Genomic DNA, 14913 nt, shown 5'->3' on the forward strand with positions numbered 1-14913 from the left:
ACAAAAAAACCAGCCCTGCAAGTATCCCAGCCTTCTCTTGAGAATTTATGTCTAAAGAAGGAAGCCATTTTAAAAAAGAATGAAAATGAGGTTTTTTTGAAAGAACGTATCTTAAAGTAAATCATTGACTCTCTTGGTTGTTTAGAGAACTGCATTTCTCCTACTACTGTTTAGGAACAGGAAAAACCAGGTCACAAACTAGTCCCAGATCCAAAGATGTTTCAACTGTTAACCCCTTAGAATCATAAAGGGTTATCCAGGAAATAGTGAAGAGAGATGAAACAGAGCTTTCTTAAAATCAGACTTCAGTGTCAGAAATCAAGTACTGTGGATTTTTCCGTGATTCCATATGAAAGATCATCTCTCAGTTATTCATAACGTTCTGAAGCTGACACCTTCCAACTACACGTCAGCTACCTGTTTTTGTAAATGAAATTTCATTGGAACACAGCTATGCCTTCTCCTTTACCTATTACCTGTAACAACTTTTTCACTACAATGGCAGAGTTGAATCGTTGTGTCATGAGCCTGTGTTTACTATCTGACCCTTTAAGAAAAAGTTTGGCCAGGCATGGTGGCTCAGATGTGTAACCCCAGCACTTTAGGAAGCTGAGGCAGGAGCATCGCCTGAGCCCAGGAATTCAAGACCAGCTTGGGCAACATGGTGAAACCCCGTCCCTACAAAAATTAAATTTACACAATTTGCTGGGCACCGTGATGTGCGCCTGTAGTCCCAGGTACTCCGAAGGCTGAGGTGGGAGAATCCACTGAGCCTGGGAGGTCAAGGCTGCAGTGAGCTATGATTGCAGCACTGCACTCCAGCCTGGGCAACAGGGTGAAATCCTATTTCAAAAAGGAAAAAAAAAAACAAAAAAGAAAAAGTTTGCCTATTCATGCTTTGAAGTCCTGGAACTAGCCGTATTTTCGTAGTCATAGCTGTTATGTGGGAGGCAGTATAGTATAAAGGAAGCCGAATGATTAAGTAGTTATTGTTGTGTGGGAGGCACTACAGTGTAATGGAAGCTTAATGATTTAGTATAGAATTTGGAGCCATTTTCGCCTGAGTATAGGGCCTCGTTCCACCTCTTTCTAGATGCGTGACCCCAGACCTTGCTAGTATTGTGACCTTGTGATTTTAATCTTTCTAAGCCTCAGTCTCTTCCTCTGTAAAACATAAATAATAATAGTAATTGCTTCAGATAAAGGAGTTTATGATTTTTGTGTGTGTCTGTGTGACGGAGTCTCGTACTGTGGCCCAGGCTGGAGTGCAGTGGCATGATCCTGGCTCACTGCAACCTCCACCTCCCTGGTTCAAGGGATTCTCCTGCCTCAGCCTCACAAATAGCTAGGACTACAGGCGTGCACCACCATGCCCGGCTAGTTTTTGTATTTTTAGTAGATTTGGGGTTTCACCATGTTGGCCAGGCTAGTCTTGAACTCCTGATCTCAAGTGATCTGTCCGCCTTGGCTTCCCAAAGTGCTGGGATTACAGGATTGAACCATCGTGCCTGGCCTAAGTTAACGAGAATTTTTTTTTTTTTCTGAGATGGAGTGTCTTGCTCTGTCACCCAGGCTGGAGTGACAGCAACTCTCCTGTCTCAGCCTCCCAAGTAGCTGGGGCTATAGGTATGCACCACCATGCCCGGTTAATTTTTGTGTTTTTAGTAGAGACAGGGTTTCACCATGTTGGCCAGGCTGGTCTCGAACTCCTGACCTCAAGTGATCCACCCACCTTGGCCTCCCAAAGTCCTGGGATTATAGGCGTGAGCCACTGCGCCCAGCCAAGAATTTAATAAGGTAATGCATTTAAAGTATTCGGCTAAGTGCTTGGCACAGCTACAGTGAAAGATAACAATTAGAACAAAATTAAATTGGAAAAAGTGGAAGTCTGAAAATGAGACAGTCTGAGAGGAAGAGGTGGACAGGGACTGGCCATTTAGGGGGAGTTGAATGGTAGCAGTGGTGTCAGAAATGTGGAGGGCTGTGGTAGGTGTGGTGATGAGGGTGGGACTGCTGGAGTTAGGTGGGCTTGAATCTCTCCTTCAACTCTGCTAGCTCTGGGCCCCTAGGAAGTTTCCTGAAATGCTGTGAGCCTCAGTTTTCTTATTTGTTAAGTGAGGAATTGATAATCATAGTATCCACCTCACCAGGGGTGTGAGGAAGAATAAATGAGATGGGGTGTGTCAACCACAGTAATGGGAGCCATCGTTATTAAGAATTGTGCTTGGCCAAGCACAGTGGTTTACACCCATTATCCCGCACTTTGGGAGGCCAACGTAGGTGGATCACTTGAGATCAGGAATTGGAGACCAGCCTGGGCAATATAGCAAGACCCTATCTCTACAAAAAATAGAAATTATTCAGGCATAATGCCATGTGCCTATAGTCCCAGCTACTTGGGAGGCTGAGGTGAGAGGATTGCTTGAGCCCAAGAGTTTGAGGCTGCAGTAAGCTATGATCACACCACTGCACTCCAGCTTGGGTGACAGAGCGAGACCCTGTCTCTACAAGAGATAAATAAATAAAAATAAATTTTAAAATTGTGCTTGAAGGAGGGAGGCAAATGCGAGCAAGTGCAAAGCCAGAGGGAAGAGAGATGGGGTCCAGGTAGGCGATGAGAGAAAGAATAAATTCAGTTTTAGGCAGGAGTAGCCAGATGGATCAGGACAGGCATGTCATCAAGCCTCTGCCGGTAGCTTCCTGTAACACAGGGCTTGGCATGAGAGCAGGCCTTGAAGGGAGTGCTCCAGATCCCTTGGTTTCTCAGAGGCATGGCTTTGAAGCTAGGTGTGCAAATAATTTTGATCCTGAGATCAAAATACGTGGGAGTAGAATTTGTACAAAGACTTGCCTTCTCCTTATTGAATCTGCATTGACATTGACCTTTCTGATCTTCCGATTATGATTATAGCTGCTTTCCTGAGTGCCCCTGGGCTGGCCACACTCCATAAGAGTTGGAAGGGGAAAAGGTTGTAAGGCAGGAAATCAACTGTGCAATTGTTAACTGTGCAAGTGTTTTTAGACTGAAGTCTAGTTAAAAGGCCACAGTACCATTTCTGCTCTGCCGTGACCTGCATTGCATTCCACTGGAACAAATTAAGTCTGAGATGTGTAAATAGCATTATGAAGATTAAACCTTACAGTTAGGTTGATGTTCTTAAGGAATTCCATGACATTCAGCCATGCCTTTGGATTAGGTTAATTGGAACACGAGCGATCAGAATTTAATTAGAATTTAATTGAACTGCTATATTAAACAGAGCTGGCTCAGTGGCTACATTGCAAACTTCACTTGGAAATTCTTTCTGATGCATCTCTGAAAATATTTTGAGCACTCAGAGTAAAGTTAATCATTTTTACTGTAAGCAATTTTTGATAAAAGACTTATATTGTTAGCAGTAAAAGTAGTGGAAACACAAATGAGTTTGTTTCAGCTGGGGAGTATTAAGTATGCAGAGCTAAGATTTCCTTATTTGCTGGAGTTAACTCTTTGAGGGCAGATCCTGAACATGGCAGAAAACCCCATACAAACTACCCTAAGCAGAAAGGGATTGTTTTCTTTCTTTCTTTCTGTCTTTGTATATTACTTATTTATTTTTTGAGATAGAGTCTCACTCTGCTGCCCAGGCTGGGGTGAGATCATAGCTCGCTGCAGCCTCAATCTACCCCAGCTCTAACGATCCTCCCACCTCAGCCTCCTGAGTAGCTGGGACTATAGGCATACATGCCACCATGCCTGGCTAGTTTTTGTATTTTTTGTAGAGATGGGGCTTTGCCATGATGGCCAGGCTGGTCTCAAACTTCTCAGCTTGAATGATCTGCTTGCCTCAGCCTCCCAAAGTGTTGGGATTACAGGTATGAGCCACCATACCCGGACCTTTTAAAAAATGTAGACGAGGCCCAAAGGGAGATCTTCCAGCACAGCTTGATCTGGTGGCCCAGATGATGTCTTCGTGACTGTTGTCTATCTTCCTCTGGGTTGGCTTCACCCTCAAATGGGCCCTCATCTTGTGGCACCAGCCTATGTCCTATAAGGCTCAAGTGTAGCAGAGAGAGCGAGCGAGAGAGAGAGAGAGAGAAAGTCTCTCCCAGAGTTTCTCTCTAATTGAGCCAACTCAGGTCAATTGCCTGAGTAATTGGGCTGGGCATAGTGGCTCACGCCTGTAATCCCAGGCACTTTGAGAGGCCAAGACAAAAGGATAGCTTGAACCCAGGAGTTCCAGACCAGCCTGGTCAACACAGCAAAACCCCTGTCTCTACAAAAAAAAAAAAAAAACTTTTGAAAATTACCTGAGCATTGTGGCATGTGCCTGTAGTCCTAGCTACTCAGGAAGCTGAGGCATGGAGATGCCTTGAGCCTAGGACCCCAAGGCTACAGTGAACTATGATCATGCCATTGCACTCCAGCCTAGGTGACAGAGCAAGACCCTGTCTCTAAAAATAAAATAAATAAATAAATAAAAATACCTTCTTTGGAATAAGTCCTTGGAACTAGGGGAATTGTGATTTAGTGGCATGTTAGGCAAGGAAAGGGGCCCCACCCAAAGCCCATAGTTTTTGCTGGGGAAAAATGGATTCCTGAAAGGAACTCAGGGTGCTGTAACCAAAATAAGATGGAAGGGATACTGAGCACATATCTTAGTTAGGGTGCATTATGTTGAACTAGCAGGAAACTGACTTAAATAATACAGAGGATTTATTGGCTCAGGAAACTAGAAGGCCCCAGGGTAGAGAGGGAAGGCTTCAGGGTTGGTTTGATTCAGGAACTCTGTGATATAACTAAGGAGGACGTGGTTCTCTCCTGCCTCTCTTCTTGGCCTCTAGCAGAGTCAGCTTTATCCCGGGGCTGGCTTCCTTTGGATTGGCAAAACAGCCGTAACCACTGCCTCAGCTTTGTATCCACCTACTACATCAAACAGAAGGGGGCCAGCAAACTGTTTCAGGAAAGCGAAGGAAATTAACTTCCCAGAAGCCCCAGCACACCTCCCCTGACATCTCATCACTCTGAAGTGGGTCACATGCCCATTCCTGATTCAGTGCATCCCTTTGACCAGGATAAATGTGGACCAGATTGGCTCAGGTCTAGGTGGGGTGAGGTGGGATTATCTCACCTGCCTTATCAGGGTTCACACCTGGAGCTGAGGTGGAGTTAACCATCTGCACCTACTGTCACTTACTACCCAGGTCAGGAGCTGCAGGGTGGCAGTTTGGGGGCATTTAATTAATAACCACACTGGGGCCGTGCCTTACTCATTTTCTTTATCTCCTGTGTTTAGCACAGGGCGTGCACACAGTAAGTAAATGTTGAACAGAGTCAGACTGGAACAATGCACTTTGCTTAATTTGGAAAGAAATCAGTTTTGTGCATGAGTAAAATGATGGCTGGAAATACATTTTATGTCAGTTTTAAATATGGATTAAATGTGGACTCTGGGTAGAGGCCATAAGACCGCCTCTTTTCCTATCTTATTCCATGCAATGTAAATTTTTCCATTTTGGCTTTTGGTTGCTCATCAAATTCTATTACAGTGAAGACTATTGTAGACCATAGTTGGTGTCAGGAAACTATTTCTAACTCCGGACAAATTCTTTGATGATCTCAGGACACTAAAATTTGCTACTACGAATAATTCTGTACAATTACAGAATTTTTTTTCTCTTTCTTTCTTTTCTTTTTACATTCCTTGCCCATCTCGTAGTCATTCATTGTAGTTATTTTCCTTTTTATAATTAAATACCTGAATATCCTTTAAAAAGTACAAGGGCTTTGGTCAGTAAGGAAGAAACTCTTATTTCCTGGTCTTGACCAATAAGGAAAGTTAGTAATACCATCAGCTTTTGTTGGAAAAAAAATTCTAAGGAGTGGAAACAATAGATTATGGCAGGAAAGGTGTGGTAGAATTATTTTAGCATGATCCCTTTTCAGCCAAAACACTTTTTGAAATGACCCTGTGGCCCAGGCTGGAGGTCTTGGTCACTGTGATTAGTGCATGTTTTGAACTTCTTTGGAGAAGTATTAAGTTTTCTCTAATGAAATGCCTTCTCAGTGGAAAAAAAAAATGTGAATACCTGTTTGCAGTTTGCTATAAATATTTTGGCATCTGGTTATAGGCCAAGTGTATGCTTATTTCTAGGATCATAGTTATGGATGGTTTCATCGTGTCTGGGAATTCTGGGGTATCTGGAAATGTGCTGTGGAAAATAACGTGGGGAAGGAGGCTGTGATGTTCTACGTGTATGCCACATCCACCGTCCTTAACTGCTGCTCTTTGTTCCTTCTTTATCCATGTCCCCATCACCCAGACTACACGTGATTGAACCAGGAATATGGATCAGGTCCTTGGGCAGCCACTCTTAGATGGCAAATGACTGTGAAATGGTCTACCCAACAGGGATGGTCTCTCTTGGGAGTATCTAACTAGTCCTATCAGATTCTCCCATCTGGGAAGTGGGGATGTCACACTGCAGAGAGAACAGGCAGACGGTAGCACAGGGAGGAGGGGACACCTAGAGACAACCTTAAAGGCAGAGAAAGGAGGACAGAGAATCAATTAGGAGAGAACAGCAGAAAAAGCAACAGCAAGCAATGAAAGGAGCCATGGCCAAGGAGCTGAACTTCGCATAACCATAACTAGAACCAGAACCGTTGTTGGATGACTGCAGCCTCGCCTGTGCCCTGAACAGCCATGAGCAGTGGTCCAGTTCTTCCTGAGACCTGGCTCTGCCACCATCCAGAGAGATTCTCATTTTCCCCACCATTCCTTTTACCTGTACAGTCACTCCCCGTGGTAGAATAGATTATACTTCAGAAATATTTGTGGCCTCTCCCTAAGGGAGGTTTGACCATGTGACTGACTGCTTTGGTCAGCATGACATATGTCATTTCCAAACACATGCTGAAAGAGTCAAAACAGGCCAAGCGCAGTGACTTACACCTGTAATGCCAGCATTTTGGGAGGGCTGAGGCAGGAGAATGACGTGAACCCAGGAGGCGGAGCTTGCAGTGAGCTGAGATCGTGCCACTGCGCTCCAGACAGCTGCCTTGTCCCTTCCATCTATGGGTGCCATCTATGAGGAACCAGACACCAAATCTGCTAGCACTTTTATCTTAGACTTCCCAGCCTCTAGAACTGTGAGAGATAAATGTTTGTCGTTTATTAGTCACCCAGTTTATGATATTTTTGTTATTGCCACCTGAATGGACTAAGACATGAAGTAAACTCAGCATATTTCTATTCCTTGTAAGCCCAAAGAGTCTTAACCAACACAGTGCTGTAGCCAGCCACACTTCAGTCCCCTGGACTCACAGCATGTGCTTTTAACTTTTCTAGGTGGAATTATATGAGTCATCTGATGCCAATTCAATTGCTTTTTAATGCTAGCTGTTTCTCTTTCCAGCCTTCGGTCCTCCAGTGTATCTCGTCTACATGCATCCAGTATAAAAGTTGGTACAAAATACTGTCTGGATTGAACCTCTATTAATTTCTGCATTTTTGGCCGGGCGCTGTGGCTCATGCCTGCAATCCCAGCACTTTGGGAGGCCAAGTCGGGTAGATCACTTGAGGCCAGCAGTTGGAGGAGTTGGAGGCCAGCAGTTGGAGACCAGCCTGGCCAACATGGCAAAACCCTGTAACTACTAAAAACACAAAAATTAGCCGGGCCATGGTAATGCTATGCCTACGCCTGTAATCCTAGCTACTTGGGAGTCTGAGGCTTGAACCCAGGTGGTGGAGGTTGCAGTGAGCGGAGATCATGCCACTGCACTCCAGCCTGGGCAACGGAGTGAGACTCTGTCTAAAAAAACAAAATTCTGCATTTTCTCTTTTAGGGGTCTGGGACTTTTTTGATGGTATTTTCCTCCCATTTCCCTTCTCCTCCAATTTTATTATTTAAAAAATTAATCAGATAGATGAACTGAGAGAATTTTGGAATGCATTCCCACGTATCCACTGCCTTGATTCTACAATTTCCATTTTGCTTTATTTATTTTATCACATATCTATCCATGAACCCATCAATCCATCCCTCTATTCATTCATCTTGGTTTTCTGGATGCATTTCAGAGTAAGTTGCAGACTTTTGAGGACATGATGATGCCTTAACCCTTGACACCTAGTCTTTTTCCTTTTTAATTATAGATTAAAAGAATATTTTTAAACCTTGTTAGAGGCTGCCTTAACTGTTCCCTCTGCTCTCCCAAACTTGAGCATTTTCACCCGTTAACAATCAAGGGCTCAGTGTATTTGCCCACATTACATAAACCCTGTGTGCCCTCGCTGTCTAAATCTCGCTCTTTAATTTCTTTCTCTCCTACTTCCTCTCTTATTTCATCACTCACCACAACTTTTCATTTGCTTTTCCTTCTCTCTTTCAGCTCCTCAGCAGATAATTTTTAAACTAAACAACAGCTGAACAATATCCCCACTGTTCCACATGTCTGGGTATGCATAGCACGTCCACGCTTGCCCAGAACAGAAGGAAAACACTCTTTCTTCCATTTTATTTCTTTGCATCAAAAGTGATTAAATCTGTGTGCATGACCTTCATACATCAGACCATTTGGCTATTTTTAAAATCTATTTATTAAAGTCAAGCTGCATTCTCTTTGCAGAAGTAATCTTTACCACTAAACGATGTGATAAATGCCGAGGGAACAATGCATCTTTTGTAGGGCAGGAGAGAGACACTGCCATCCAACAATTGCCAGATTGTTTAAATTATTATACAGCAATTCGGACTAGTTACATATTTGCATTGTTATACAAGTATTTTCTTATTTTGGTTAAAGATGGCTTTTTGAAGGGACTCCTATTCTTGCAGGGCAGATTAGAAGACCTTGTTACATGGTGTGATACATTGCATTTTATTATGCCAGCCAGCAGTATTTCCATTTTTTCATAAAGGGGTTTCAGCAATGAGGTAAAAGATTGCAGGTAATCTCCAGTAACTCAGGCACCACAATATTTTATTTACTAAAAACTCCAATAAAGATTTCAGTAAAAGTGTGAAGGAGCCTTTTCTTTTGGTGAAACATCAATTCCACAACAATCATTTCAACCTTATCTTGAATTATAAAGCTGAGTTTTCCATTTCAAAGTAAAGAGGAAAAAAGAAAAAAATTATGGAAACATTTTCATAGTAAAATATTGTGGGAAGAAAGTAAAGAGAAATTGTCCAGAATTATATTAGCAATTCCTACTTTTAAATATCAGAACCTGTGTACATGAGTTTTTTCTTGCTTTGATGCTTGAGAGTTGAATGGCTAATTCATTCATTCATTTATTCAACAGGAACTGCTCACCTGCTGTGTGCAGTGCAGTCAATTTTTTTTATTTTTTTATTTTTTTGAGACGGAGTCTTGCTCTGTCACCCAGGCTGGGGTGCAGTGGCCGGATCTCGGCTTACTGCAAGCTCCTCCTCTCGGGTTCATGCCATTCTCCTGCCTCAGCCTCCCGAGTAGCTGGGACTACAGGCGCCCGCCACCTCGACCAGCTAGTTTTTTGTATTTTTTAGTAGAGACGGGGTTTCACCATGTTAGCCAGGATGGTCTCGATCTCCTGACCTCGTGATCCGCCCGTCTCGGCCTCCCAAAGTGCTGGGATTACAGGCTTGAGCCACCGTGCCCGGCGAATTTTTTAAAATTAATTACTTTTTTTTTCTGAGATGGAATCTTGCTCTGTTGCCCAGGCTGGAGTGCAGTGGCGTGATATCAGCTCACTGCAACCTCCGCCTCCCAGGTTCAAGCGATTCTCCTGTCTCAGCTTCCCAAGTAGCTGGGATTACAGGCACGTGTCACCATGCCTGGCTTATTTTTATATTTTAGTAGAGATGGGGTTTCGCCATGTTGGCCAGGCTGGTCTCAAACTCCTGATCTCAAGTGATCCGCCCGCCTCGGCCTCCCAAAGTGCTGGGATTACAGGCGTGAGCCACCATGCACAGCCTCAGTGCAGTCAATTAAGCACTGGGAATTAAAAAAAAAAAAAAAAAGACATGTGGCCTGTCCTCACAGAGCTTATGATTCAGTAGGGAAGACGAACATGGCAGACCCGTGTTATAGTCTCAGGTGCTATGACAGAGAAGCACACAGAAAACTGGAGTAGAGCCCTCCCTAAACTTAAGAGGGTGAGACTGGGCAAAGTGGTCCATGTCTATAATCCTAGAGCTTTGGAAGGCCGAGATAGGAGGATCACTTGAGCCCAAGAGACTGAGACCAGCTTGGGCAACACAGTGATAACTCATCTCTCCAAAAAGTTTTTAAAATATATTAGCCAGGTGTGGTGGTGCATGGCTTTAGTTCCAACTACTCAGGAGGCTGAGGCATGAGGCAGGAGGATCTCTTGAGCCCAGGAGTTTGAGACCAGCCCGGGCAACAGAGTGAGACCCCGTCTCTACAAAAAGTTTTAAAAGTATATTGGCCAGTGTAGTGGCATATGTCTGTAGTCCCAACTACTCAAGAGGCTGAGGCAGAAGGATTGCTTGAGCCCAGGAGTTTGAGGCTGGAGAGAGATCATGCCACTATACTCCAGCCTGGGTGACAGAGAGAGACTCTGTCTCTGTCTCTAAAATTTAAAAAAATATATAATTTTTTAAAAAGACAGTGAGAATGCTCAGAAAGGCTTCCTGGAGGCATCATGCAGGATAAATGGTGGTTAACTGACTGGAGAAGACAGTAATAGTGCTTAAAAGTCTCTGTGTTTCAAATAATGAACAACCTAATGCAAACTGGCTTAAGTGCAAAAGAGAATATTGGTTCTTGTACCCGAAAGGTCCAGGGAATTTTGGCTTCAGTCATAACTGGACCCAGGATCTAGTAGAGTATCATCAGTATCATCAGGCATCTGCCACTGTTTGTCTACCCAACAGCATCTCCCTTCTTCCTTGTTAATAGAGCCCCAAATTCATTCATTCTCAGTGGAACTGCTTTGTCTTTCAGGAGTGGCTGGGTTTAACTCATTACATCTGCGACAATCGTGTTTCCAATACATTCATGTTCTGAGGTCTTGGGAGTTATACTTCAACATACGAATTTTGGGGTGATACAATTCAACCCTAAACACTCAGCTTTTCCCTTCTCCATTTCTCTCATCTCCTGCTGATATCTCCCATTGACTGGACCGATCTGGAGGGTATGTTACAGGAAAGGGGTCCTGATCCAGACCCCAAGAGAGTTCTTGGATCTTGTGCAAGAAAAAATTCAGGGCGAGTCCATAAAGTGAAAGCAAGTTTATTAGGAAAGTATAGGAATAAAAGAATGGCTACTCCATAGATAGAGCAGCCCCTAGGGCTGCTGGTTGCCCATTTTTATGGTTATTTCTTGAGTATATGCTAAACAAGGGGTGGATTATTCATGCCTCCCCTGTTTAGATGATATAGGGTAACTTCCTGACATTGCCATGGTATTTGTAAACTGTTATGGCCCTGGTGGGAGTGTAGCAGTGAGGATGCCCAGAGGTCACTCTTGTCGCCATCTTGGTTTTGGTGGGTTTTGGCCGGCTTCTTTATGGCAACTGTTTCATCAGCAAGGTCTTTATGACCTGTATCTTGTGCTGACCTCCTATCTCATCCTGTGACTTGCAATGCCTTAACCATCTGGGAATGCAGCACAGTAGGTCTCAGCCTCATTTTATCCAGCTCCTATTCAAGATGGAGTTGCTGTAGTTCACGTGCCTCTGACATTTCCAATAAGGTCACATTCCGAAGGGGTTATACTTCACCATATGAATTCTGGGGTGATGCAATTCAACCCCTAATACTCTGTCTTTCCCTCCTCCATCTCTCTGATCTCCTGTTGGTACCTCCCATAGGATGGACCCATCTGGAGGGTATGGGAGCCTGGTTGATGTGAACCATGAAAAGCAGCTTCCTGAGGCACAGAGCAGGGTAGGGAGGGTGGATCTGGAGATGCAAAGAGGATATCCAGGACACTTTGTAGCATCTTTCTTCTTGGGAAGGATCTCTCCACATGGCAACCAACACCTCTAGACTGACTTGGTTCTTAGCTCCTGCTATTTTTAAAAGAAGACACAGAGATTTTATCACCCGATTTCCATAACAATTCTCTAAAAGAAGTTGACTGGTATTCTTTGGGTTCCAAGAAGAAACTTGAAATGGAAATAGAAGACAGGATATCTGGTGCTCCACTCCATTGCAGGCTCAGCTTATCTTCTCCCCTTTACTCTGGGATGTCTTTTCCCTTGTGGCTTACTAGGTATCTGTCCCTTAGGGGCTGCATTCAGCTGCCTGTATTGAATATTCAAGAACAGTGGCAATAAAACGAATGAAGTGTATTTCTCCTTACACATTTAGATGTCCAGAGTAGGGCAGGCCCAAGCTGGTGCTGTGGCTTAAGGAAGACACAGGCTCTTTCTATCCCCTGCTTCACTATCCTTAGCACGTGGCTTTGGGCCTCTTGGCTAAAAGGGGCTGCTCCACTTCCAGCCCCACATCTATGTTCCAGGCTGAAGAAGTGATACGAAACTTCAAGGAGGAAGGGGCAGCAGAAATCAGGAAAGCAGAATTTTCTCAGAGGTCCCTAGAATATGTCTGTTTCCATCTCGTCGGGCAGAACTGTATGACATAGCTGTCCCTTGCTACATGGGAGCCTGGGAAATGTAGATCTTTGGCTGAGCTGATTGCCATTTGGAAGCAATCATGTTTCTGTTAATAAGGCTGAAGTGGAGAGTGGACCTTGGGTGGAGAGCTAGCAGGGTCAGCCACATCACTGGTGGCACCTGTGTGTGGGGTGTCTCATGAAGGTGGCACTCAGACCCAAAGGACTGCTGTTCAGAGGACTTCAGTGAATCTGGGGTAAAGCAATATATACAATTACTCATAAAAGAGAAGCACAGTCTAAATTTAAATAACAAAATCCTCCAATTCCAAAAGTATGTAATAAACCCCGATATGAGCACTGTCTTTTATTAGTACCTAATGTCAGAAAATGTGCTTATTGAAAGAGGACTAAAGAAATGTCTTTAGAATTCTTTGGCCAAGTTACTGTTTCTTGATGTTCTTATAAATCTCATAAAGGATTTATGCCTATTTCATCTAACACAAGCAATCAATTAACCTCCTTTCATGTGGGCAAAGTAATATACAGTTGACTCCTAAACAATACAGGTGCCAAACCCCCGTGCAGTCAAAAATCCACTTACAACTTTGGCCGGGCACAGTGGCTCACACCTGTAATCCCAGCACTTTGGGAGGCCAAGGCAGGGCAGACTGCTTGAGCTCAGGAGTTTGAGACCAGGCTGGGCAACATGATGAACCCCATCTCTACAAAAAATACAAAAATTAGCCAGGTGCGGTGGTGTGTGCCTGTAGTCCCAGGTACTGGGGAGGCTGAGGTGGGAAGGTCACTTCAGCTCAGGAGGCAGAAGTTGCAGTGAGCTGAGATCACGCCACTGTACTCCAGCCTGGATGATAGAATGAGGCCCTGTCACAAAAAGAAATAAAGAAAATCCACATAAAACTTTTGACTCCCTCAAAACTTAACTACTAATAGCCTACTGTTGACTGGAAGCCTTACCAGTAGCACAAATTTTGTATGTTATATGTATTATATACTGTATTCTTATAAGTAAGGTAGCAAAAGAAAATTTATTAAGAAAATTATAAAAAAGAGAAAATATATTTACCAGTCATTAAGTGGAAGTGGATCGTCATAAAGGTGTTCCTCATCTTCAGGTTTAGTAGGCTGAGAAGGAGGAAGAGGAAGGATTGGTCCTGCTGTCTCAGGGGTAGCAGAGGTGGAAGGAAAGGCAGGAGAGGCAGGCACACTTGGTGTTAAGTTTTTTGTTTTTTTGACACATAGTCTCACCCTGTTGCCCAGGCTGGAGGGCAGTGGCAAAGTCTCGGTTCATTGCAACCTCCACCTCCCAGGTTCAAGCGATTCTCCTGCCTCAGCCTCCTGAGTAGCTGGGACTACAGGCGCCCGCCACCATGCCTGGCTAATTTTTGTATTTTTAGTAGACACAGGGTTTCACTGTGTTGGCCAGGCTGGTCTCGAACTCCTGACCTCAAGTGATCCACCCACCTTGGCCTCCCAAAGTCCTGGGATTACAGGCGTGAGCCACCACACCTGGCCGGTGTTAAGCTTTATTGAAAAGAGTCATGTATAAGTAGACCTGTGCAGTTCAAATCCATGTTGTTAAGGGTCAGCTGTAATTTAATTATCTCTTCTCTCTTTAGAGGAAAAGAACCAAATTCATTGCCTGTGATTTTCTGACCGAGTGGTTATACAAGTAAGTTGTTCATGTCTGACGATTCAGTAATCCTAAGAATTCATTCGTGTTAATTTGCAAGCAGAATAGCAACAACTGACTTGAATTCTTGCTTATTGTTTTCTTGTCAATCAAACATATGGCATCTTGACCAGCCAAAATCCAAAGAGGGCAGGGGAGCCATTCACAGAATTTTTCTCCATTCCATTTGTGGAGGAGTGGCTAAAGCAACAGTAAGTATGACACAAGGCTTTGAATAATTTATTCCTAATTTAATATTGCGTTAATAATAGTTTTCTTCAATCTAAGAGAACAAACTGATGTGATCCATCCAGGACTCTGGGCCAGTCATATTTCTGACAATCTTGTCTCTGGTTATTCTTAGCCTAGGCTAACCTTATCCTAATCATGCCAGTAATTTCATTCAAGAAGCACTCCAGAAGGCCAGGCGCGGTGGCTCAAGCCTGTAATCCCAGCACTTTGGGAGGCCGAGACAGGTGGATCACAAGGTCAGGAGATCGAGACCATCCTGGCTAACACAGTGAAACCCTGTCTCTACTAAAAAAAATACAAAAAACTAGCTGGGCGAGGTGGTGGGCGCCTGTAGTCCCAGCTACTCGGGAGGCTGAGGCAGGAGAATGGTGGGAACCCGGGAGGCGGAGCTTGCAGTGAGCTGAGATCTGGCCACTGC

At 44.0% G+C, this 14913-nt stretch overlaps 1 protein-coding gene across 1 annotated transcript in view; it reads left to right on the top strand.

Moving 5' to 3' along the window:
* The window catches only part of IQCK (IQ motif containing K), a 150051-nt gene that overhangs the window by 34499 nt on the left and 100639 nt on the right, over positions 1-14913 (top strand). The window contains exons 6-7 of the mRNA XM_017849779.1: positions 14191-14243; positions 14378-14455. Of these exons, the coding sequence (XP_017705268.1) occupies positions 14191-14243; positions 14378-14455 (131 nt within the window). The remainder of the gene's footprint in view (positions 1-14190; positions 14244-14377; positions 14456-14913) is intronic.

Source organism: Rhinopithecus bieti, unplaced genomic scaffold, assembly GCF_001698545.2.
Source record: "Rhinopithecus bieti isolate Rb0 unplaced genomic scaffold, ASM169854v2 scaffold_1918, whole genome shotgun sequence".
Taxonomy (NCBI): Eukaryota; Metazoa; Chordata; class Mammalia; order Primates; family Cercopithecidae; genus Rhinopithecus; species Rhinopithecus bieti.